Source organism: Oncorhynchus kisutch, linkage group LG27 (assembly GCF_002021735.2).
Source record: "Oncorhynchus kisutch isolate 150728-3 linkage group LG27, Okis_V2, whole genome shotgun sequence".
NCBI classification, from domain to species: Eukaryota; Metazoa; Chordata; class Actinopteri; order Salmoniformes; family Salmonidae; genus Oncorhynchus; species Oncorhynchus kisutch.
The window spans coordinates 39,087,104-39,113,909 of NC_034200.2; the positions used below are offsets into that span (position 1 = coordinate 39,087,104).

Below are 26,806 nucleotides of genomic sequence, written 5' to 3' on the forward strand. Positions count from 1 at the left end.
GTACAGAACAGCTCAGGTAAATACTGCATTCGGTACAGAACAGCTCAGGTAAATACTGCATTCGGTACAGAACAGCTCAGGTAAAGCTTGGCGGGGTATTCCCACGTGGCACCTTATTCCCTACAGTATATCATGCACTGTTCTGCTAGGGGCAATAGGTCTCGGGTCATAAGTAGTGCACTATAAAGGGAATAGGTTGTTATTTGGGGAAAAAACCTTGGTCAGTACAGCTGCCTCTGTGTTATCATAAAGAGTGTGTCGATATTTCTGTTTATCTCCTGCCCTCAAGGGAGAGTTTATGTTTATGCGTTTTCCCTCCATCTCTCATTAATTATTTAGGTGGAAAGCAAAAGTCCCTAATGAGTACTAATTAAACATCAGAGACTGGCGCGCGTGTGTGTGTGTGTGTGTGTGTTTGAAGTTTCAAAGTTTGTGCGTCAATGTGTACTGGTGGATGATCGGCAGAAAACACAACCACATGTGACAACGCATCTGGTAGAAGATAAATGACCGAGTGTTCACACAGAGGTAGATTTGAAGGGTAGTAAACGTGTGTATGTGTGTGTTGTGTTTGTTTGTTTGTGTGTGTGGTTGGCGGGGCAAATAGACAACTGTTTTCACATGAGTACGTGTGTTACATCTAGAGAGAAATAGAAATGTGTATGTAAAAATATTGATGAATACTGTGGAGCAGCAGGGCTAGAGGAACAAGCTCAAGCTGAGCACTGTCCCCTTAACGAGGCTGTGGAGCAGCAGGGCAAGAGGAACAAGCTCCAGCTGAGCACTGTCCCCTTAACGAGGCTGTGGAGCAGCAGGACTACAGGAACAAGCTCAAGCTGAGCACTGTCCCCTGAACGAGGCTGTGGAGCAGCAGGGCTAGAGGAACAAGCTCCAGCTGAGCACTGTCCCCTTAACGAGGCTGTGGCAGCACTCTAATGAACTGCTGTGGAGCAGCACTCTAATGAACTGCTGTGGAGCAGCACTCTAATGAACTGCTGTGGAGCAGCACTCTAATGGACTGCTGTGGAGCAGCACTCTAATAGACTGCTGTGGAGCAGCACTCTAATAGACTGCTGTGAAGCAGCACTCTAATAGACTGCTGTGGAGCAGCACTTTAATAGACTGCTGTGGAGCAGCACTCTAATGAACTGCTGTGGAGCAGCACTCTAATGGACTGCTGTGGAGCAGCAGCCTAATAGACTGCTGTGGAGCAGCACTCTAATGGACTGCTGTGGAGCACTCTAATGGACTGCTGTGGAGCAGCACTCTAATGAACTGCTGTGGAGCAGCACTCTAATGGACTGCTGTGGAGCACTCTAATGGACTGCTGTGGAGCAGCACTCTAATGGACTGCTGTGGAGCAGCACTCTAATGGACTGCTGTGGAGCAGCACTCTAATGGACTGCTGTGGAGCAGCACTCTAATGGACTGCTGTGGAGCAGCTGGGCCAAGGCAGACTGAGGACTGATATGATTTTCAACGTTTAAACTTTTGTCTAGTCCTGTCGACTTCACGCTTTTGTTCCCTAAGTTTAAAGTCTGACCATTAAAGTCTGACCCTACTCTAATGAGCTCTGCCCCGAAACAAGGCCAATAATATTGCCCAGTGTGCTTTGCAGTTCATTTGGTCATGTTTTTGTTAGTCCACTAGGGACTGTTTTTCATTGCATTATGTTAGTAACCAATAACCTATACTGTGTGTGTGTGTGTGTGCCTGCGTTTCTGTTTGATTATTTAGTTAGTAAGTAAATAAATATTTAAGCCAATTTGTGTATCGCTGATTCATCACTTAGGTTAGGGTTCATGCAGATTTACGAAGTCAACAAAGTTCAGAATGAGACTGAAACTCTTGAGTTAATTCGGGAGTCACAAACTGTGGTGCCCCAAATTCCTAATGAATTAATTGTTACATGATTAATTTAATTGAGTAATAATTAAACGTAGCAGGTAATATCAGTCATCACATTAATGATGGTCACGACACGATAAAGTAACCTATCCAACCCTGATGTCGGTCAGAACCGGCACCAGAACCACCCAGTTCCCCTGGACAGGGGACATTCCATCGAAGAGGTTTTAATGTATCCTATGAAGTATGAGACACATACTTTAGCTAGGAGAGAGAGGGAGGGAGAGCAGGGGAGTTACAGACAGACAGAGAGGATTTGAGTAGTGACTCAGGGGTGAGAGAGGGGGAGTTACAGACAGACAGACAGAGAGGATTTGAGTAGTGACTCAGGGGTGAGAGAGGGGGAGTTACAGACAGACAGAGAGGATTTGAGTAGTGACTCAGGGGTGAGAGAGGGGGAGTTACAGACAGACAGGCAGAGAGGATTTGAGTAGTGACTCAGGGGTGAGAGAGGGGGAGTTACAGACAGACAGACAGAGAGGATTTGAGTAGTGACTCAGGGGTGAGATAGGGGGAGTTACAGACAGACAGACAGAGAGGATTTGAGTAGTGACTCAGGGGTGAGAGAGGGGGAGTTACAGACAGACAGACAGAGAGGATTTGAGTAGTGACTCAGGGGTGAGAGAGGGGGAGTTACAGACAGACAGACAGAGAGGATTTGAGTAGTGACTCAGGGGTGAGAGAGGGGGAGTTACAGACAGACAGACAGAGAGGATTTGAGTAGTGACTCAGGGGTGAGAGAGGGGGAGTTACAGACAGACAGACAGAGAGGATTTGAGTAGTGACTCAGGGGTGAGAGAGGGGGAGTTACAGACAGACAGACAGAGAGGATTTGAGTAGTGACTCAGGGGTGAGAGAGGGGGAGTTACAGACAGACAGACAGAGAGGATTTGAGTAGTGACTCAGGGGTGAGAGAGGGGGAGTTACAGACAGACAGACAGAGAGGATTTGAGTAGTGACTCAGGGGTGAGAGAGGGGGAGTTACAGACAGACAGACAGAGAGGATTTGAGTAGTGACTCATCTGGAGGAGGGAAGGAGATGCAGGATTAGTCTGTAACCCAAAGAGTTTGAGAAATTAGTTATTACCAATAGTTTTTGGTTCACTTCTCTGACCACATACTGTAGTAGAAACACAGTCAGATTAAAAAGAATATTATTATATATTTGTTTCATTATTTATATGTTTATTTAACTAGGCAAGTCAGTTAAGAACACATTTTTATTTTCAATGATGGCCTAGGAACAGTGGGATCACTGCCTTGTTCAGGGGCAGAACGACAGCTCTTAGGATTCGATCTTGCAACCTCTAACCACTAGGTCCAACGCTCTAACCACTAGTCCAACGCTCTAACCACTAGTCCAACGCTCTAACCACTAGGTCCAACGCTCTAACCACTAGGTCCAACGCTCTAACCACTAGGTCCAACGCTCTAACCACTAGGTCCAACGCTCTAACCACTAGTCCAACGCTCTAACCACTAGGTCCAATGCTCTAACCACTAGGTCCAACGCTCTAACCACTAGGTCCAACGCTCTAACCACTAGGTCCAACGCTCTAACCACTAGGTCCAACGCTCTAACCACTAGGCTACCTGCCGCCCCATTTCACTGTTGACTTTGCTTTCACAGTAGTCTACTTTTAAAAGGTTATAGATTGAAAACAGCAGAAACTCTGAAGAACTGGGTAAGGACCAGAGTTTAAATAATTCATCCAGACATCTAAATTGATTATGCAAAGAGAAAACAATCGGAATTGAACAGATCCCTGAGGGTGTTTGATTATGGAGAGAGAATAGAAGTGAAACATCTCCCTGAGGATGTACTCGATGGACAGTACCAGTCAAAAGTTTGGACACACCTACTCATTCAAGTACCTTTATTTGTTAAATGTTCCTACAATTAGATGCTTAGTTTGACACTAAAGGAGAGGAAGCAGTTGTCATATAATAATTGATGAACCTGTGATTCGTAAAATTTGAATGGTCAAAACTGGTAAAACTAAAAAACAGGAACTAGACACAGACAGGAGCAGAGGGGAAAACCGCTGGAAGAACAAAAACGAACTGGCAACAGACAAACAGAGAACACAGGTATAAATACACTGGGGATAATGGGGAAGTTGAGCGGCACCTGGAGGGGGGTGGAGACAAGCACGAAAACAGGTGAAACAGAACAGGGTGTGAGACACCCCATTGCAGGAGAACTTCCCTGCAATGCAGGAAATGTAAAACTTGTTGTATATTTGAGGTGTAAAAAAGCTTCTGAAGTTTATAATTTCCACTTTGAAAATTGAAATGTTAAATGTATCGACCTTTACAAAAATGTCTATTTAGTTGTAATCTACGTAATAATTAACTTCCTGTTGCTGAAGGATTATCTTCTTGGTCATACATCTGTAGTTCTCAAATGCACTAACCTGCATTTCACACGTACAAATACTTACTAACCTACTAACTCATCGCCCCATGATGATCATTGGCCATATACAAATACACAACTTGAATTATTACTTTGAAAAAAAATACTGACTTTGTCTCTGTCTTCTCAAACTAACAAGACATGTTGCTTTTTTTTCACAGATAGATTCTAGCATCCACCTTTGACTGGTTGCTAAATGCTTTTATGAATTATTCAAAGTTTATAAATCGTTTAGAGGCAAGAACCATATGGACCCTGTCATATCATGCCCAGGAATTCTGGGAACAAGACGAGCGTAAGCAAACAGGGTTCACCTCTGAAATACTTTCATTAACAGCTTAAATTCCTCCAAACTTCACTCCTTTGTCCCTATCCTTATTCCGAGAGTAACTACGACGGGCGAGGGTCAAAAGTAGTGTATTTGGGACGCACCCTTTTTCTGGTCTTACAGTATGTTTTTTTTAGCCGAGAGCTTTCAACATCTAAATTGAGTACAACACTAGGCTATCCAAAAAAAACATGTTCTCGTGACCCTATATCCTTAGAATGCCTACTGTCACAGCAAATATTTGATATTTTCTTACAGTAAGTTAATGAGTATAGTTGTTGTTATGACTATTGAGTTGAGACCTTTCAGCATTTCAGTAGCAGTACACCTACATCCAAATACTTCAGTTATTGTGCTATCCACTTAAAAACAGCAAACGAGCTGATCTAAGGGTAGAATCTTTCTTCCTTTGGTAGATAGTGTCATAGCCGTTCTCAGAACAGGATAAACATTCTGAGTTCTGTGATGACAGCTTTGGTAGATAGTGTCGTAGCCGTTCTCACAACAGGATAGCCATTCTGAGTTCTGTGATGATAGCTTTGGTAGATAGTGTCGTAGCCGTTCTCACAACAGGATAGACATTCTGAGTTCTGTGATGATAGCTTTGGTAGATAGTGTCGTAGCCGTTCTCACAACAGGATAGACATTCTGAGTTCTGTGATGATAGCTTTGGTAGATAGTGTCGTAGCCGTTCTCAGAACAGGATAGCCATTCTGAGTTCTGTGATGATAGCTTTTTCTCCCGTCAGTATGTAGCAGAGACCTGGAGAAAATTGGATTTGTTTTCGAATTCTTTGTGGATCTGGGTAATCTGAGGGAAATATGTCTCTCTAATAGGGTCATACATTGGGAAGGAGGTTAGGAAGTGCATCTCAGTTTCCACCTCATTTTCTTCTCTTGAGAGCCATGTCGGCCTACAGCGGCCTTTCTCAATAGCAAGGCTATGCTCACTGAGTCTGTACATAGTCAAAGCTTTCCTTAATAAGTTTGGGCCACAGTCACAGTGGGCAGGTATTCTCTCTCTCTCTCTCTCTCTCTCTCTCTCTCTCTCTCTCTCTCTCTCTCTCTCTCTCTCTCTCTCTCTCTCTCTCTCTCTCTCATATATACCCAAGGCTAGGAAAAATATATATATATTTGTGTCAGTCCCCTCAGTGATGTGTCAGTCCCCTCAGTGATGTGTCAGTCCCCTCAGTGAAGTGTCAGTCCACTCAGTGATGTGTCAGTCCACTCAGTGATGTGTCAGTCCCCTCAGTGATGTGTCAGTCCCCTCCGTGAAGTGTCAGTCCCCTCAGTGATGTGTCAGTCCCCTCAGTGAAGTGTCAGTCCACTCAGTGAAGTGTCAGTCCACTCAGTGAAGTGTCAGTCCCCTCTGGATTTTTAGATCATCACTGAGGCAACAGTAAAACACCCTATAATACCTTATTTGTGTTCTGTCTGATAAAGTAATGTTGAAGTAGAGAGGATGAATGTTGAAGTAGAGAGGAGTACTGTTGAAGTAGAGAGGAGGAATGTTGAAGTAGAGAGGATGAATGTTGAAGTAGAGAGGATGATTGTTGAAGTAGAGAGGATGATTGTTGAAGTAGAGAGGAGGAATGTTGAAGTAGAGAGGATGATTGTTGAAGTAGAGAGGAGGAATGTTGAAGTAGAGAGGAGGAATGTTGAAGTAGGGAGGAGGAATGTTGAAGTAGAGAGGAGGAATGTTGAAGTAGAGAGGAGTACTGTTGAAGTAGAGAGGATGATTGTTGAAGTAGAGAGGAGGAATGTTGAAGTAGAGAGGAGGAATGTTGAAGTAGAGAGGATGAATGTTGAAGTAGAGAGGAGGAATGTTGAAGTAGAGAGGATGAATGTTGAAGTAGAGAGGATGAATGCTCCAGTAATGTTGAAATAGAGAGGATGAATGCTCCAGTAATGTTGATGTACAGAGGATGAATGTTCCAGGAATGTTGAAGTAGAGATGAGGAATGTTGAAGTAGAGAGGAGGAATGTTGAAGTAGAGAGGATGAATGCTCCAGTAATGTTGAAGTACAGAGGATGAATGTTCCAGGAATGTTGAAGTAGAGATGAGGAATGTTGAAGTAGAGAGGAGGAATGTTGAAGTAGAGAGGATGAATGCTCCAGTAATGTTGAAGTACAGAGGATGAATGCTCCAGTAATGTTGAAGTAGAGAGGAGGAATGTTGAAGTAGAGAGGATGAATGATCCAGTAATGCTGAAGTAGAGAGGATTAATGATCCAGTAATGCTGAAGTAGAGATGATGAATGCTCCAGTAATGTTGAAGTAGAGAGGATGAATGCTCCAGTTTATGTTGAAGTAGAGAAGAGGAATGTTGAAGTAGAGAGGATGAATGCTCAAATACTGTTATCTCCTATAGGTTCTCTGAGAGGATTTATGTCCCCAGTGGTAACTATTTACTAAGCAAACAACATTCTTAATGACCAGACTCGTCTCCTCCCAATTACCTAACATTCTAATTGTTCTAATCTCCCATTCTAAGCCGACTGACGGAATTCTAATTTGGAAACAAACTGTTCCAACTCACCCAGGCCCAATCAGACGAGTCATTACTGAGCCTAGTTATCCTCATATAAACCAACTATACATACACACACACACACACACACACACACACACACACACACACACACACACACACACACACACACACACACACACACACACACACACACACACACACACACACACACACACACACTCACACACACACACACACACCAGTTTCATTCAGTGAACAGCTGTGGAGTGTGTTTATGATCCACAGGTGGTTCATTAAGCATCTATGGGGCTATAAAATAATATATCTGTTATGTTTCATCATCTCTCTAAACCGTTGGGAATCTCCTGATGGGGGGTGGATGTCAAATTTAAATGTAAAGATGGATGTCAAATTTAAACCTGGCCTTGGTTCTAAATGGCACTCTATTCCGAATATAGCACACAACGTAGTGAATAGGGTGTAATTTGGGACGTACACCTGTTAATTACAGGGGTCATAGCCATGTGTCCAGGCCCCGTCCTAGTCATTATTAGAATGCGTCAGAGCATTCAGCTCATACAAAATTAATCAAAACTAATATGATTTTAAAAGAGAGGTTGAGGCGAAGCATTAAGGGGTTTACTCTGCCCAAAATCTGTCCGTGAAAATGTGAAAATGTGAAAAGTTAGGAATTTTGGAACAGAGGTCAATGAGAGAGTGTCGAATTTGGTCAACAAAAAATGTTTTTTTTTTATTGCTAATTTGCTATGTGAGGCTAATTTAATGGAATATAAGTTTCATAATGGTTAGGTTGTTGCAAATGCACTGATATAAGTGGACACATATGGTATTTTCGTCAACTTTGAAAATTCAAACTTTATATCAGAGTTGCCCACGCGTATCTGGCCTCTCATTGTTTAGAATGGTCCCACCTGATCTAGACATCTCCCGTATGCCTTCCATCTTTGAGGAAATGTCTATTGTTAGAGTGGTCACTCGACTATCTTGTCAATATAATGGGATCATCTTTGATTTAGCTGTTTTATATTAAAGGGATGTTGGCAATGAGGCCCTGGATCTACTTCCCCAGAGTCAGATCAACTTGTGGAAACCATTTTTTTTATGTCTCTGTTTCCAGTATGTAGGAAGTTAGAGGTAGTTTTGCGAGCCAATGCTAACAAGTGTTAGCACAAAGGTATCTGCTAGCATGCTAGAGAGATATAACACACCTGTAAAGGGAAATCAAGACGAAATAAAGATAAAAGCAACTCTCTCACCTTCCCTGCACCTTGATGTCAGAGATGGCGTAGAAGTATCGGGACAAGTTGTTTTCATCCACCATGGTGGACCCGGTGGCCGGTTTCAGCAGCCGTATCCTCAGGTCCGTCACAGTGAAGAAGTCCCGGAGGTTCCTGGTGGTGTCCAGTTGACCGTAGAGCGACGCCATGTTGTACAGCTGCAGCCCGGCGAACAGCGCAAACCGGTCCTTGATCTCGAAGCGGACTGTTTTATCGTACTTCCACACGTAGCCACGGGAGTAGTCCTCAGTACAGATAATGTCGAGGAGGGTTCGCTGGGTCAGCTCGTTGACCGTCTTGGGGTCCATGGTAAATGCGTCGAGGCAGTCGGTAGCGTAAAACTGGTAAGGAGTCCAGGTTTTACCGTAGTCTAGCGATTTCTCCAGAAGCATCTGCTCAGGGCGGCCGGACTCAAAGGTGAGGACGATGTCGTCCGTCAGCTCGATAGTTTTGTTCCAGGACAGCGTGATGTTGACCTCCAGGGGTTTGGGGTACTTCTTCCAGGAACTGGACTGCCAGAAGGTTGTTGGGTTGCGGCCCTCGAAATCGAACATGAGCTCCGAAGGGTGGGCTAGTTCATCTGTGGAGGCGTCACACTCGTTGTTGCACATGTAAGGGTTCTCCTGTGGAGGGGGGGGGGGAGACAGAGAGAGAGAGAGACAGAGAGAGAGAGAGACAGAGAGAGAGACAGAGAGAGAGAGAGAGAGACAGAGAGAGACAGAGAGAGAGAGGTAGAGAACACAGGTTGAAACCTTAGACATTACCCGGTATCAACATGCCTGCAATCTATTCTGGACTGACAGGAACTCATTCATTTAGGGACTCATTCACACACACTTTAATCATCAGTCATCTGTACACTAGTGATGTCACCTACTGCTGGTGGAGGAGTGGAACTACACCATATTTCAACCCTGCTCCTTACGCAGTAAAATAATGTCCTGTATTCAATCCACCACTGTCCTCTACTTGGTAATATACTGTCCTGTATTCAATCCACCACTGTCCTCTACTTGGTAATATACAGTCCCGTATTCAATCCACCACTCTGGTAGGTCTCTAGTCGACTCTACCACCCAAATTGCCTGTGTGATTTATATTCCTGCTGATCCTCTAGTGTAGATGGGAGAAGAATCCTCAATGACTGTCTCTTATGAAACACTGCTGAGAAATATACATATATTTGCCTGCTCAACCGAGGCCCAGCACTGTGTGTGTGTGTGTGTGTGTGTGTGTGTGTGTGTGTGTGTGTGTGTGTGTGTGTGTGTGTGTGTGTGTGTGTGTGTGTGTGTGTGTGTGTGCTACCTGTGTGTGTGTGTGCTACCTGTGTGTGTGTGTGTGTGTGTGTGTGCGTGTGTGTGTGTGTGTGTGTGTGTGTGTGTGTGTGTGTGTGTGTGTGTGTGTGTGTGTGTGTGTGTGTGTGTGTGTGTGTGTGTGTGTGTGTGTGTGTGTAATGTGTGTGTCTGTGTATGTGTGTGAGCATGAAAGAGTGTTTTAAACACACTCATATTGACATTCATCTCACCTCTACTCTATACAACATTGAGGCCAGCTGCAGATGAGATTTTGATCAGCTATAAACGTCTAGCAAAGCCTGTCATCATTTCAAAATGCTAATGCTGGCTATTTAAAAAAACGTTAACAGTATTTCCCATTCTTCTTGTGGCAGTATGATTATGAAGTTATGATAAATCCAACACATTTCAAAGCATACTTCATGTTTAACAAGAGGCATGTTCACTACATCACAGAACACTGATAAACGCTGCACTAATATTGAACTCATCGAGCACAAATACAGGTCTGACTGCCTGTTCATTCACAATGTAGGACTCGGCATCTTGTATTTCAAATGGTTGTGTTTGAACTTGAGTCCATTTGATGCTTTGCAAGATGAGAGGCAAGATTCTACTAGATAGGATCCTATCTAGCCAGTCAGTTAGTCATTTATATATCGGCAGGCCTCGCTGGTGTTTTCATCAGGAACATGTCACCAGGCCTCTGCTCCTACTGATGTTAGATAAGGATAAGGACTTACATGATAAGGCAGAACATGTCTGAGGTGTCCTGGGTTAGCAGGGTTGGCTGACTGAGGTAAGTGGTTTTGTTTCCATGACTACCACCTAAAAGGTGTTGGGTGATACAATTCTTAATCAAATCAAATTTATTTATGAAGCCCTTCTTACATCAGCTGTTATCTCAAAGTGCTGTACAGAAACCCAGCCTAAAACCCCAAACAGAAAGCAATGCAGGTGTAGAAGCACGGTGGCTAGGAAAAACTCCCTAGAAAGGCCAGAACCTAGGAAGAAACCTAGAGAGGAACCAGGCTATGAGGGGTGGCCAGTCCTCTTCTGGCTGTGCCGGGTGGAGATTATAACAGAACATGGCCAAGATGTTCAAATGTTCATAGATGACAAGCAGGGTCAAATAATAATAATCACAGTGGTTGTCGAGGGTCAGCACCTCAGGAGTAAATGTCAGTTGGCTTTTCACAGCCGATCATTCAGAGTATCTCTTATTCTTACTAGAGAGAGTTACAGTATGTTGAGACATGAGGGAGCGATGGAAGGAAGGGACTGGTGGCAGGAGAGGAAAGAGAGATAACCAGGGGGGCAGAGACAGACAGAGGAGGGAGGGAATGTGACAGAGAGTAGATATATGAGAGACAGTCAGAGGAGGGAGGGAATGTGACAGAGAGTAGATATATGAGAGACAGTCAGAGGGATGTGAGAGACAGTCAGAGGAGGGAGGGAATGTGACAGAGAGTAGATATATGAGAGACAGTCAGAGGAGGGAGGGAATGTGACAGAGAGTAGATATATGGTGGGAGAGAGACAGTCAGAGGAGGGAGGGAATGTGACAGAGAGTGGATATATGGCGGGAGAGAGACAGTCAGAGGGATGTGAGAGACAGTAGAGAGACAGTCAGAGGGATGTGAGAGACAGGGGAGAGACAGTCAGAGGGATGGGAGACAGGAGAGAGACATGAGAGAGACAGTCAGAGGGATGTCAGAGACAGGAGAGAGACAGTCAGAGGGATGTGAGAAACAGTAGAGAGACAGTCAGAGGGATGTGAGAGACAGTCAGAGGGATGTGCGACAGTAGAGAGACAGTCAGAGGGATGTGAGAGACAAGAGAGAGACAGTCACAGGGATGTGAGACACAGTAGAGAGACAGTCAGAGGGATGTGAGAGACAGTCAGAGGGATGCGAGACAGTAGAGAGACAGTCAGAGGGATGTGAGAGACAGTCAGAGGGATGCGAGACAGTAGAGAGACAGTCAGAGGGATGTGAGAGACAGTCAGAGGGATGTGAGAGACAGTCAGAGGGATGTGAGAGACAGTCAGAGGGATGTGAGAGACAGGAGAGAGACAGGGAGGTCGCGGGGAAAGAATGGATATAATGTTGTACACTGTAGGTAGTTGTTGGTGGTTCAGGAACAGTATTTTAATTTTTTTATTATTTAACTAGGCAAGTCAGTTAAGAACAAATTCTTAAATACAATGACGGCCTACCAGGGAACAGTGGCTTGTGCCTTGTTCAGAGGCAGAATGACAGATTTTTTAACTTGTCAGCTCAGGGATTTGATCCAGCATCCTTTTGGATTCTGACCCAACACACTAACCACTAGGCTACAAACAGTAATAGGTAGGTTGTTGATGGTTTAGGGACAAAAACAGGTAGGTAGTTGTAGGTTCAGGGACAGTAATGAGTAGGTAGTCGTTGGTAGGTAGTCGTTGGTTCAGAGACAGTAATATGGGGGTAGTTGTTGGTTCAGGGACAGTAAGGGGTAGGTAGTTGTTGGTAGGTAGTTGTTGGTTCAGGGACAGTAATCAGTAGGTAGTTGTTGGTAGGTAGTTGTTGGTTCAGGGACAGTAATAGGTAGGTAGTTGTTGGTAGGTAGCTGTTGGTTCAGGGACAGTAATAGGTAGGTAGTTGTTGGTAGGTAGCTGTTGGTTCAGGGACAGTAATAGGTTGGTAGTTGTTGGTAGGTAGTTGTTGGTTCAGGGACAGTAATCAGTAGGTAGTTGTTGGTAGGTAGTTGTTGGTTCAGGGACAGTAATAGGTAGGTAGTTGTTGGTAGGTAGCTGTTGGTTCAGGGACAGTAATAGGTAGGTAGTTGTTGGTAGGTAGCTGTTGGTTCAGGGACAGTAATAGGTTGGTAGTTGTTGGTAGGTAGCTGTTGGTTCAGGGACAGTAATGGGAAGGTAGTTGTTGGTTCAGAAAGACAACCCATTCGTTTGGGATGTCACTCACAACGAAGCTGTGGCTTCCTTGAAAAACCAGCTTTGCGAAGCACCCTGCCTGGTATACCCCAACAAAGACAAGACATTATTTTGGTAAGTCGGTTTCTCAGAGCACTGCCTTAGCGCTGGGTTGTACCAAAAATACGACCAAGACAAACGTGTGGTAGCTTACGTGAGCAAAACACTCAACCCTGCTGAACACAAATACTCAGACTGCAAAAAAGTGCTGCTGTCAACAGTCTGGGCAATCAAACACTTCACCAGTTATGTCGGCAGACAAAAGGTGATCATAGAAACATGTCACCAATCTGTGACTTTTCTGAAAAGCCAACAAATCCGTGAGGGTGATGTACACAACAGCAGGATAGCGGCTTGGCTTATGACGCTGCAGAGCCATGATGAAGTAATCAACTACGAATCCGTGAGGGTGCTGTACACAACAGCAGGATAGCGGCTTGGCTTATGACGCTGCAGAGCCATGATGTAGTAATCAACTACGAATCCGTGAGGGTGCTGTACACAACAGCAGGATAGCGGCTTGGCTTATGACGCTGCAGAGCCATGATGTAGTAATCAACTACGAATCCGTGAGGGTGCTGTACACAACAGCAGGATAGCGGCTTGGCTTATGACGCTGCAGAGCCATGATGTAGTAATCAACTACGCAAAAGCCTTTGGGCAGTGCTTTGGCGGTGTGTCAACGCTGTGGTGATGATGAAACCGACTCCGCACCACCCCCGTGGGACATTGCTCCGCCATTGCCTTCGAACCATCACTACTTCGAAGAGAACATGTGTCTTGACAGGCCGATGGCATTTGTAGTTGGCTATTCTTACCGCAATCTAGACCACTTGCAAGCTGGGGTGGGATTGGTATGGCACAACGACATTCTGTGCAAACCACTTCAATTTCAGCTTGGCATCAAGACCAGACAGTTTGCAGAAGTGGCTGGTGAGCTGATCACCCTGCAAACGGCGGTGAAACACGAATTGTCAGAACTGGAGATCCACCACCAACTCAAACTACGCGAGACTCACCTTCTTATTCCACTTGCCGTTTTGGAAACAAATGCACATGACTACTTCAAGTGGTAAAGAGGTGAAAAACAAAGAGCTCATTCTAGCTTGTGATTAACCTCATCACCGAACACGAGATACGGGAAGAAATTGGAATTGGATGAAAGTCAAATCACCTGGTCGTGACAAACTTGGCAACGACCATGACGACAGCATGGCGAAATCCAGTGAAATTTACGGCACCCCTTGGGTGTTTGACCGCATAGCCATGTAGCACTACAGGAAACGTCTTCGCACGAACATCATGTGTTGCTAACGCATTCATTCATGAATGGCAACCTGGTAGCAATGCAACACCAAGATGAGTCCCTCGCCAATGCGATGCCGTTCCTGTTGGATCCTGTCAACCACCCAGTGTCAGAACTGGCCACCCAGTGTCAGAACTGGCTTTGGCAGGTTCACACGACTTGCGTTCGCTGTACACAACTAAACAGCACCTCACACTTGTAGATTACCTACTGGTGTATGTTTCAGAACCCGATACCGCTCGAAGGTGGTGGTTCCTAAAACACAGAGGGGGATAATGATAGCCCATGCCTACGACGAGCCATGTGGAGGCCATAGGAGGGGTCAAGGCTACATGTGAAACATTGTGACAGGTGGCCTACTGGCCTCACATGGAACAAGACGTGGCCCAATACGTCTAGTTTGCTGCCAGTTTCAACCCTCCAAGCTGCAACGCAAGGGTGTCTCTTACCCCTGGATCCAGATCGACTGGGTCGGCCCACTTTTGCTAAACCACATTTTCAGTCATTTCGGCCTGCCAGCAGAAACCACGGACAGCGACAGAGGAACTAACTTTTCGGCAGCTGTAATGACCGAACTGTGGAGGCTTCTGGGAGTCAAAGCTAAACTCCACATCGCATACCACCCTAGGAGCTCGGGGAGGGTAGAAAGGAGCAACCAAACAATCGTCAGAATCTTGAGGAAATATGTGGCAGCCAACCACAAAGATTGGGACCTCAAACTCCCATTGGTACTGATGGCGATCAGAGCCACACGCAACAGGTCTACAGGAATAACACCGTCTACAAATTACACTTCCACTGCATCTCCTGTACCAACCGGGAGATGTCACCACCACCGCCTACACGGCTCATCAATACATGACCGACTTGCGTAACCATCTCCAGACTATCTTTGCGTATGCTCAAGGACAGTTGGAATTAAGTGCAGAAGGTGAAAAGACCTATTACGACAAAAAAGCCTCACACCAGGTGTGGATAAGGTTGATAAGGTGTGGTACTACATATACATCAAACCCGCAGGCGTCGCAACAAAGTTCCTGCCCCACTGGACGGGGCCACACGAGATTGTGGTGAAGCTGTCACCTGTAGCTTACCATATCAGAATCAGCAAAGCTTGACAAAACGCCACATTAAAGTGGGTCCACCGGAACCCAATGAAGTTGTACACTCCCCCCGTGGGAATAGAAGGAGTGCTAGCCAGCACCGAATAGATAAAAACCTAGAAAAGTCAGAGGTAGTAAGAAAAGTCATAAGTTCCCTCAGCTGATCCCTTCCAGGAGATCAGCACCTAAAACCTAACATTTATTCTCTTCCCAGCTACCAGATATACATCTGTTGTCACTATTTATATCGTCCTGCGCTGTACTGTTTCAAAATAATAAAAGCAGAAAAATAGTTGTCGAAAAAAAAATCTTTACAAAAACAAATAACTGAAATAATCCAACAATCTCTGATTATGTATTTCTGTAGGATGGAGTTCCTTTGGCTGATCCTGACCAACCCAGCAGACGTAATCACGAACAGACCCCATACGGGAATCGTTCTCCGCGACTTCTCATACACCCTCTGCAGAGTACACACGCAGAGGGTGTATGTCCGCCTAGATGCAGAGAATGTGTACCGCCAACACATTCCACCTGCGGCGCATTTGTGTTGGGCCGGGCCTGACTGGACCAGCCAGGCAATTAGGCACACCCAGCTAGACACTGCCCATATGTTGGCACAACTCCAAAAGTTCACAGTAACATTCAGAACTTTGCGAGAGAAACAATTCATCGGGGCGCTACTATCGATAGGGGCAGCCGTAGGGTCACTATTTGCCCTAGGTACCACTCCCATCAACGCAGTCAGTCAAGCCACAGTCAAGAGGAATGTTAGGGAGATTACTGAAGAGATGCCACGTATCCAGCAGCAGATGAAAGCACAGGCCCTCAGGTTGCAACATGTGGGAATGTCTCTCCAGGACACTATTCTGGTGGTCAACACACATGCTACTCTCCTGAACAAAACTCTCCTGTCTGTAGGAAAGCTAGCAGAGGTCATGAACTATGACTATACCCATGTCCAATTGGTTGGATTGTTACTGGATGATTTTCTCTGTGAAGTTAGCTTTTCTATGGACCACATGGCCATGAATAGAATCCCCTCATATCTAGTGCCCCTCTCAATGGTGCACAACATATTGACCTCAGCTACTTCAACCACGATAAGGCCGTTACAGTCACATTTGGCCTATAGTCTGGGGTCGGCCATCCCAATACACGTTGATGTTGATCGTAATGAAGTGGGTTTTCTACTGACGCTGCCGGTTGTTGAACTGGAGAATATCTATAGATTGAAAACGGTTCTCAATGTAGGATTTTGGCACGGCAGTACCCACGTAAAAATTGCCACGCCCCCAGTTGTAGCTTACCAGAAAGACAACTCAGATTTCTATCTCACCTTTAACCTGTTAACGTGTACACTAACCAAAGATGTCCACTACCTCTGTCCTAGCAAACCGTTTGTCAGGGATAACACTGAGCGTCTTTGTGGTATTAAAGCTATCACCAGCGAAGAACGCTGTAGAGCCAAACTAACAGCCAGGGATAGAGTGGAGGTTCGCGCCTGCCACTATGACTTACGAACGCCATGACTCAACCACCCAATTGAACCTCCTCAACCAGACTGTTTTTGTTAAGGTACCAAAGGGGGCGATTATTCACATAGACGACCTCGCTCTATACCAACTTCCTGCCGACAGAATAGACACAGAGATTGAAATGCCTGACGCTTTTGCTAAACGTTCCCTTGAGTTACCACAAGCCATTCAAAACAAAAAATCCAGTACGAAGGACCCATGACGGTTGATCTTAGCGGGATGAGGCACTCATGACCCGACTGACTACAGACCAAAAGATTGGTCTGTCGCCCGCTCTTGGACAGTGCCGGACAGTATCCTGACTGTTACCATGATCCTTGGTCTTATTTCCCTTGGCGTGTGCACCTACTACGTACACAGGTGCACAAGTGCAATGGAAGACCTAATGAGGTCTTATACTAGGATCACCTGTGGGACGGAAGCGATCCAGATTTTTGGAAAGTTGGCAATAGATCCTGAAACCCCCTCAGGGGGCCCAGTCCCAGCCTCCTCTCCTGAACTCACTAGGTCAGCCCAGTAATGTAAGCTTTGGCCTTCAGGGGCCAAGTTTTTCCAAGTGCCTTTTATGTTTCTATTACAATTTTTTTCTTTAATTTCCTTTGACACTTAGGAAGCAGTAGAGCCACAACGCCGCTCGTTTGGGGAGGAAATGTAATGATGTATTGAGTGTTGTGCGTTATTAACGTCTGCCAAGTTACTGCCTAGGTCCACTAGCCGGGATAACCGGACGACAGGCCGGAACACAGAGCCACTGCCGGACTTCCCAGGTCCATTCTGGTGGTGATCCGCAGCTTGCGGAAATCCTACCAGAGTGAACCACTCTGCTATGATGATCCACAAACGATTGTCATTCTTATGGTAGGTTGCAACATGCAGAATCCTTCCAAGTTGAACCTACCAGAGGAAACTGTCATGACTGTCCTGATCAGGTTACAGGAGACCACAACCCTACAGATTATCTCCCACCCCCAACAGAGGAGGAGAGTTCTAGGGGTCTGAAGATGTGGGGGTTTTATGACCCCTCACGCCCATGGTAAATCTTAGGCCACAGACAAAATTCCTTTGTCTTCTCACTATGGAGAACCAGCCTCAGAACACTAAACATGCAATAAAGGGACTTTGGAACAATGGTTTCCGTCAGCCACAATGGTGGTCATGATGATAGATGGAATATGAAAATGTATGCCATTTTTGTTTTGTTATTAAAAAGGTTAATAGATGACGTTATTACGAAAACATTGTAACTTTAAGAGTTTTCCCAGTATATGCTTGATGTTTATACATTGTACGTTGTGTGGAAAATGTCCAAATCAAAGAGAATGTTTTGGTAAAGATGAAAGGTGAAGTTGTCTAAAATTGGATTGAGTAAAAATCTAGACCTTGCCTCTTAACTTGGTACGCCCAGAGAATTGCCCTAAAGGTGGTTACGCCCACTTCTGAACCGAGGGTATAAGACCTGTGAGTTAAGAATTAACATATCAGATTAAGTGACCCGAGCTGCAGCCGAGGTCTAAAAAGCCAACGAACCCAAAACGCAACATAAGGTTGAAGACAAATAAATAAATAAACAAATAACCCAAGCTACAGATGAGTAGCTGTGTCTAAGCGAGTGAATTCAAGCAGGCCCTCCTAGCCTCCACTCTCCATCGAATCGTGGTATCTACACTGTTTCATTCCTACGCTGTGAGCTCTGAGCTACAGAGCTGCCTGTCCTCAGAAGACCCCTATCAGAGCAAAGGCGAGGAATCAGACCACTAAAGCCAAAAGGACACTGACATCGTGAGGACAACCAGAGAGTTGCGCCGGAGAAGTGTGTCATTGAGAAGCCTAAACGGAGCTTCCCATCTCCTCCAACACTTAATTACATCATTATATTCTGACCCATAAGAGCGGCAGTTCGGGGCAAGGCTAGGGTTAAAATAAGCATAGCTGACAAATGCACAAATATGCATGCATATTTCTCTCATGTACTTTCTCTTTTTCTCTCGCTTTTAAATCCCCATTTTTGGTAACGTGCCGTAGTGTGTTGGCCCGTTATACTAAGTTATAATCGATAGCCTAGACTGTGTTTTCAGTATGTGTATCTTTTATCATCATTTTAGCTTTCTAGTAAATAAATACTCAACTAAGATTGGTGTGGTACGAACTCATTGGTGAGACCCGGGTCCGTGCAGATTCCCAGATTATGCGACGTTCAGAACGAGATTGTAGAGGAAACTGGTTAATTAGCGACTGTTGTAAAATCAATATTCTGATATTCTTTGAGTTAATTTGGGAAATAGAAACTCAATTAAACTAATTTTCCCATGGTGCCCCAGGTTAATGAGTTAATAATTGCCTGATTAATTTAATCACACAATTAGAAACCTTTAATCATTCGATGAGCAACAGCCGTCACATTAACTAATACAACGTCACGACAACAGAGAGTACACAGTGGCAGAATACCTGACCACTGTGACTGACCCAAACTTAAGGAAAGCTTTGACTATGTACAGACTCAGGGAGCATAGCCTTGCTATTGAGCTGGCTCTCAAGAGAAGACAGGCTATGTGTACACTGCCCACAAAATTGAGTTTTGAAACTGAAATTGAGTGACACGGAATAAGAGGGAATAACGAATAACAATAATGAGTAAAAACAGGAAATACAGAGTGAATAACGAGTAAAAACAGGAAATACAGAGTGAATAACGAGTAAAAACAGGAAATACAGAGTGAATAACGAGTAAAAACAGGAAATACAGAGTGATTAACGAGTAAAAACAGGAAATACAGAGTGAATAACGAGTAAAAACAGGAAAGTGCCGAGGAAGGAATCCTCAGGACCTTTTCAAAAGACCGAAATTGACAGCTGTTTCTAGTTTCTAGTAAATAATAATATGATGAATAATAACTATAATAATATAATGAATAATAATTATAACAGTGTAATGAATAATAACTATAATAATGTAATGAATAATGAGCTTGGGGATGAGCGTGGTCCTGAGCTTGGTGATGAGCTTGGTGATGAGCTTGTTCCTGAGCTTGGTGATGAGCTTGGTGATGAGCTTGGTGATGAGCTTGTTCCTGAGCTTGGTGATGAGCTTGGTGATGAGCTTGGTGGTGATCATGATGATGAGCTTGGTGATGAGCTTGTTCCTGAGCTTGGTGATAAGCTTGGTGACGAGCTTGCTGGTGAGCTTGGTCCTGAGCTTGGTGATGAGCTTGGAGGGTTCTAATGGTGTTAAATGTTGAACTGTAGTCTACAAACAGCATTCTTCCATAAGTTTTCCCTTTGTCTAAGTGGCTGAGGGCAGGGTGTCTGGGATGATGGTGTTGATGTGAGCCATGACCAGCCTTTCCAAGCATTTCATGGCTATGGGAAACAGGAAAGGGCCTTCCCCAAACTGTTGCCACAAAGTTGGAAGCACAACATTTGCCTAGATATAATGTTATGCTGTAGCGTTAAGATTTCCCTTCACTGGAACGAAGGGACGTCGTCCGATCCATGAAATACAGCCCCAGACCATTATTCCTCCTCCAACAAACTTTACAGTTGTCACTATGTGCTTGAGCAAGTAGCAATTCTCCTGGCATCCTCCGAATCATATTAAATCAAGTTTTATTTTTACAGCACATTTCAGACATGAAATGCAACGCAAATTGCTTTACAGGGAAAAACTAAGTTAAAAAACTCTGAAAATAAAAGGCTGAAATATTTACTACACAACAAACATAAGATTTTTTTTTAAACTAAATAATGATACAAGCTGAACAACTAAAAACACCATGAGGAAAAGCAAAGTAAAACATATGTCCACAGTTTCAGCCCCCTCAAGTTCTCTGGCAGGCTATTCCAGAGGCTGGGGGCATAGTAACTAAAGGCTGCCTCTCCGTGCCTCTTGGTCCCCTCAAGTTCTCTGGCAGGCTATTCCAGAGGCTGGGGGCATAGTAACTAAAGGCTGCCTCTCCGTGCCTCTTGGTCCCCTCAAGTTCTCTGGCAGGCTATTCCAGAGGCTGGGGGCATAGTAACTAAAGGCTGCCTCTCCGTGCCTCTTGGTCCCCTCAAGTTCTCTGGCAGGCTATTCCAGAGGCTGGGGGCATAGTAACTAAAGGCTGCCTCTCCGTGCCTCTTGGTCCCCTCAAGTTCTCTGGCAGGCTATTCCAGAGGCTGGGGGCATAGTAACTAAAGGCTGCCTCTCCGTGCCTCTTGGTCCCCTCAAGTTCTCTGGCAGGCTATTCCAGAGGCTGGGGGCATAGTAACTAAAGGCTGCCTCTCCGTGCCTCTTGGTCCCAGGCTTTGGGAGAGTTAAAAGGCCAGTGCCAGAGGACCTGAGGGTCCTACTGGGTACATAACTCAAAAGCATGTCTGACATGTATTGGAGAGACAATGGAAGATTGATTTAAAAAACCAATAGAAGAATCTTAAAATGAATTCTATTCAGTCAGTGCAGAGACTTTAAAACGGGTGTATTGTGTACTTCCCTCCCTGGTCTTGGTCTGTACCCATTCTGCAGCATTCGGTATGTTTGGGAGTTGACCAATGGCTTTCTTTGGTAGACAAGACAGGAGAGCATTACAGTAGTCAAGCCTTCTTGTAATAAAAGCATTGATGAGTCTCTCTGTATCAGCCTGAGAGAGAAATGTCCGCACCTTGGCAGTGTTCCTCAGGTGGTAAAAAGCTATTTTGGTCACATTACTAATGTGTGATAGAAAATTGAGTCAAGAATCTAAAATAAGACCTAGGGTTTGACTCCAACAATAAGTACACCAGTCTAGTCTTGTTCTCAACTAGCCTACCTGGTTAAATATAGGTGAAATAAATAAAAAATTTAGCTGGAAGAAGTTGTGAGCCATTCAAGTATTTAAATCACTAATACAGTATAATAATTTATCCATGGAGCTAAAATCCTCTGGTGGCACAGAAATGAAAGTTGTGTATCGTCTGCGTAGCAGTGAAAATCAATGCTGTGCTTTCTGATAACGCTGCCAAGGGGCAACATATATCAACTGAACAGTACCGGACCCAAAATGGAACCTTGCGGAACACCACATTTAAAATGTATTCTCTCAGAGTTACGGTGCATTTGGTTTTCCCACATTTTGTTACGTTACAGCTTAATTCTAAAATTGATTAAATTGTTTTTTTTTTCTTCTCATCAATCTACACAAAATATCCCACAATGACAAAGAAAGGGTCATTAGACAAAAAAATGAAATATCATATTTACATAAGTATTCAGACCCTTTACTCAGTACTTTGTTGAAGCACCTATGGCAGTGATTACAGCCTCGAGTCTACTTGGGTACGATGCTACAAGCTTGGCACACCTGTATTTGGGGAGTTTTTAAAAAATACATTATTTCACCTTTATTTAACCAGGTAGGCTAGTTGAGAACAAGTTTCTACTATTCTTCTCTGTAGATCCTCTCAAGCTCTGTCAGGTTGGATGAGGAGCGTCGCTGCACAGCTATTTTCAGGTCTCTCTAGATATTTTCGATCAGGTTCAAGACCAGGCTCTTTCTGGGCCACTCAAGGATATCCAGGGAAGGGCAAAGGGGAAAGGAGGAGGGGAATGGGAAAGGGGAAAGGAGGAGGGGAGGGGGAAAGGGGAAGGGAAAGGGAAGGGGGAAGGGAAAGGGGAGGGGAAAGGAGAGGGGGAAGGGAAAGGGAAGGGGAGGGGAAAGGGAAAGGAAAGGGGAAGGGGAAGGGGGTGGGGAAGGGGAAGGGGAAGGGGAGGGGGAAGGGAAAGGGAAAGGGGGTGGGGAAGGGGAAGGGGAAGGGGAAGGGGAAGGGGAAGGGAAAGGGGGTGGGGAAGGGGAAGGGAAGGGGAAGGGGAAGGGGAAGGGGAAGGGGAAGGGGAAGGGGAAGGGGAAGGGGAAGGGAAGGGGAAAGGAAAAGATACCTAGTCAATTGTCCAACTCAAGTTATGTCAGTCAGGCCAGTTTACTATTGAGATCGGAGTCAACTCAAGTTATGTCAGTCAGGCCAGTTTACTATTCATCTCATATGCATACGTATATACTGTACTCTATATCATCGACTGCATCCTTATGTAATACATGTATCACTAGCCACTTTAACTATGCCACTTTGTTTACATACTCATCTCATATGTATATACTGTACTCGATACCATCTACTGTATCTTGCCTATGCTGCTCTGTACCATCACTCATTCATATATCCTTATGTACATATTCTTTATCCCCTTACACTGTGTATAAGACAGTAGTTTTGGAATTGTTAGTTAGATTACTTGTTGGTTATTACTGCATTGTCGGAACTAGAAGCACAAGCATTTCGCTACACTCGCATTAACATCTGCTAACCATGTGTATGTGACAAATAAAATTTGATTTGATTTGATTTGAACTCAAGTTATGTCAGTCAGGCCCAGTTTACTATTGAGATCTGAGTCAACTCAAGTTATGTCAGTCAGGCCAGTTTACTATTGAGATCGGAGTCAACTCAAGTACTGTCAGTCAGGCATTTACTATTCAGGTCTTTTGTAAAAGAAAAGAGAGAAGCAGTTGTAAAATGCTTGTCATCATTATCCATCCGATAAGGGAACACATCGTCACAGATTACATTACTAAAACTAAAACAATGCAGATGTGTCACATCAACAGTCAATCTCCGACTGAATGCCAGTGACCATCCTCCTGATAATTCACATTGACGATAAAAAGGCAACAGAGACACAAAACACAGGATACGTGATGAGTATCTTCTTCAGCCCAAATTGTCAGTCACACTCCTTGTGTTAAATTGACAGTACTAATGGGGCTTTTTTCCATGACCCCACATAGTACGCATAAAGGCTAGAATCCTTACACTTTATATTCTCCCAAAAGAAGGACATTGAGGACTAGGTATGTTATGGAATAGTTTGTCCACTATCCTCTCTAACTGCCACCTAATCAATAGATAATAATAATTAAAGAATGTTCAACACGGTCCTCTCCTAAATTGTACACCTCTCTACTCTTCCTCTCACTCCATTTTTCTCTCACACACACACACACACACACACACACACACACACACACACACACACACACACACACACACACACACCCAACCTCGTCACCTTACAGATAGAAACATGGCGTTTGCTACTTGCTGTGTCATGACTTCAAATAATTTCCCTCCCAGGAGGAGGTAGGATCACCACAGTAGAGATTTTGGGATTGAAACTAACACTCCCTAACATCACACAGTGTGTGTGAGCGCTGCAAGTGTGTCGGATTGAGAGAAGGAGCGTCGTGATGGAACATTCCAGAAAAAATGAAGAGAGAGGGGGAGAGTGAGAGAGGTGGTGGTATGTGTTTTTTATTTATTTAACTAGGCAAGTCAGCTAAGAACACATTTTTATTTTCAATGTCGGCCTAGGAACAGTGGGTTAACTGCCTTTGTTCCGGGGCAGAACGACAGATTTGTACCTTGTCAGCTCGGTGATTCGAACTTGCAACCTTCCAGTTACTAGTCCAACGCTCTAACCACTAGGCTCTAACCACTAGGCTACCCTGCCGCCCGGTGTGTGGTGTGTAGTGGTGTTGGTGTTGGTATTTGGTGTGGTGGTGGTTAGGTGGTGTGTGGTGGTGGTTAGGTGGTGTGTGGTGGTGGTGTGTGTTGGTGTTTATGTGTGGCGGTGTGGTGATGGTGTTGGTGTGTGGTGGTGGTGTGGGGTGGTGTTTATGTGTGCTGGTGGTGTTGGTGTGTGGTGGTGGTGTGGGGTGGTGTTTATGTGTGGTGGTGGTGGTGGTGTTGGTGTGTGGTGGTGGTGTGGTGTGTGGTGGTTAGGTGGTGAGTGGTGGTGTTGGTGTATGGTGTGTGGTGGTGTTGGTGATGTGTGATGGTGTTGGTGGTGGTGTGTGTGGTGGTGTTGGTGTGTAGTGGTGGTGTTGGTGTGTGGTGGGGATGTGTGGTGGTGATGTGTGGTGGTGTGTTTGGTGGTGGTGTGTGATGATGGTGTGTGGTGTTGGTGTGTGGTGGTGTTGTGGTGTGTGGTGGTTAGGTGGTGAGTGGTGGTGTGTGGTGGTGTGTGGTGGTGGTGTGGTGTGTGGTGTGGTCGTGGTGTTGGTGGTGTTGGTTTGTGGTGTGTGGTGGTGGTGTGTGGTGGTGGTGTGTGGTGTGGTGTGGTTGTGGGGTTGGTGGTGTTGGTTTGTGGTGTGTGGTGTTGGTGTATGGTGTGTGGTGGTAGTGGTTTGTGGTGGTGGTGTGTTGTGTGTGGTGGTAGTGGTGTTTGGAGGTGTTGGTGCATGGTGTTGGTGTGTGGTGGTGGTGTGGTTATGTGGTGTGGTTGTGGTGGGTGGTGGTGATGTGTTTTTTGTGGTGTTGTTGGTGTGGTGGTGGTGTGGTGTGGTGGTTGTGGTGGTGGTGTTGGTTTGTGGTGTGTGGTGGTGGTGTGGTGTGTGGTGTGGTCGTGGTGTTGGTGGTGTTGGTTTGTGGTGTGTGGTGTGTGGTGGTGGTGTGTGGTGTTGGTGTATGGTGTGTGGTGGTAGTGGTGTTTGGAGGTGTTGGTGTGTGGTGTTGGTGTGTGGTGGTGGTGTGGTTATGTGGTGTGGTGGTGGGTGGTGGTGATGTGTTTTTTGTGGTGTTGTTGGTGTGGTGGTGGTGTGGTGTGGTGTGGTGGTTGTGGTGGTGGTGGTGGTGTTGGTTTGTGGTGGTGTTGGTTTGTGGTGTGTGGGGGGGTGGTGTTGGTATGTGGTGGTGTTGGTTTGTGGTGTGTGGTGGTGTTGGTGTGTGTGGTGGTGTTGGTGTGTAGTGGTGGTGTTGGTGTGTGGTGTGGTGGTGTTGGTTTGTGGTGTGTGGTGGTGGTGGTGGTGATGTGGTGTGGTAGTTGTGTTGGTGGTGGTGGTGTTGGTTTGTGGTGTGTGGTGGTGTTTGGTGGTGGTGTTGGTGTGTGGTGGTGGTGTTGGTGTGTGGTGGTGATGTTGGTGGTGGTGGTGTTGGTGTGTTGTGTGTGGTGTTGGTGTGTGGTGGTGGTTGTGTGGTTTGTGGTAGTGGTGTGGTGGTGGTGTTGGTGTGTTGGTGGTGTGTGGTGTGTGGCGGTGTGTTGTGTGTGGTGGTGGTGGTGTGTGGTGGTGGAGTGGTGGTAGTTTTGGTTTGTGGTGGTGTTTGTGTGTTGGTGGTGTGTTGTGGTGTTGTGTGGTGGTGGTGTGTGGTGTTTTGTGGTGGTGGTGTGGTGGCGGTTTTGGTTTGTGGTGGTATTTGTGTGTTGGTGGTGTGTGGTGGTTGGTGTGGTGGTGGTGGCGTTGTGTGGTGGTGGTATTGTTGGTGTGTGGTGTTGTGGTGTGTGTTGGTGTTGTTGGTTTGTGGTGGTGTGTGGTGGTGGTGGTGTGTGGTGGTGGTGTGTGGTGGTGGTGGTGTGGTGGTGGGTGTGGTGGTGGTGGGTGTGGTGTTGGTGTGTGTTAGTGGTGTTGGTTTGTGTTGTGTGGTGGTGGTGGTGGTGCTGGTGTGTGGTGTGGTGGTGATGGTGTGTGGTGGTGGTGGTGTTGGTGTGTGGTTGTGGAGTGTGTTGGTATGTGGTGTGTGGTGGTGGTGTTGGTGGTGGTGGTGTGTGGTGGTGGGTGTGGTGGTGGTGGGTGTGGTGTTGGTGTGTGTTAGTGGTGTTGGTTTGTGTTGTGTGGTGGTGGTGGTGGTGTTGGTGTCAGGGGGTATGTTCATTTGGTATAGAGCAGACCTAACTCACTCCTTTAAATTAATCAAAACAGGAACATTTTACATTTGGCTACAAATTCAAAAGGAAATTATCTTAACAGAGAAAAATGTCCTCCTGTTTGCTACCTATATCCCCCCCACTAGAATCCCATACTTAAATCCTGGAGGGGGAAATCAATCATTTTCAGGCCCAGGGACATGTACTTCGTCTGTGGCGACCTAAATGCCAGAACCGGACAAGAACCTGACACCCTCAGCACACAGGGGGACAAACACCTGCCAGGTGACAGCATTCCCTTCCCCATAATGCCCCCCTAGGCACAACTATAACAACATTACCAACAAAAACGGCTCACAACTCCTGCAGCTCTGTCGCACGCTGGGTATGTACATAGTCAATGGTAGGCTTCGAGGGGACTCCTATGGTAGGTACACCTATAGCTCATCTATTGGCAGTAGTACTGCAGATTACTTTATCACTGACCTCAACCCAGAGTCT

General features: G+C 45.4%; 1 protein-coding gene across 2 annotated transcripts in view; it reads right to left on the reverse strand.

The window, feature by feature from the left end:
• The window catches only part of LOC109871858 (netrin-G1-like), a 169,736-nt gene that overhangs the window by 91,694 nt on the left and 51,236 nt on the right, over window positions 1-26,806 (reverse strand). For both annotated transcript variants that reach the window (XM_031807307.1, XM_031807308.1), the window contains exon 3: window positions 8,426-9,069. In XM_031807307.1, the coding sequence (XP_031663167.1) occupies window positions 8,426-9,069 (644 nt within the window). The remainder of the gene's footprint in view (window positions 1-8,425; window positions 9,070-26,806) is intronic.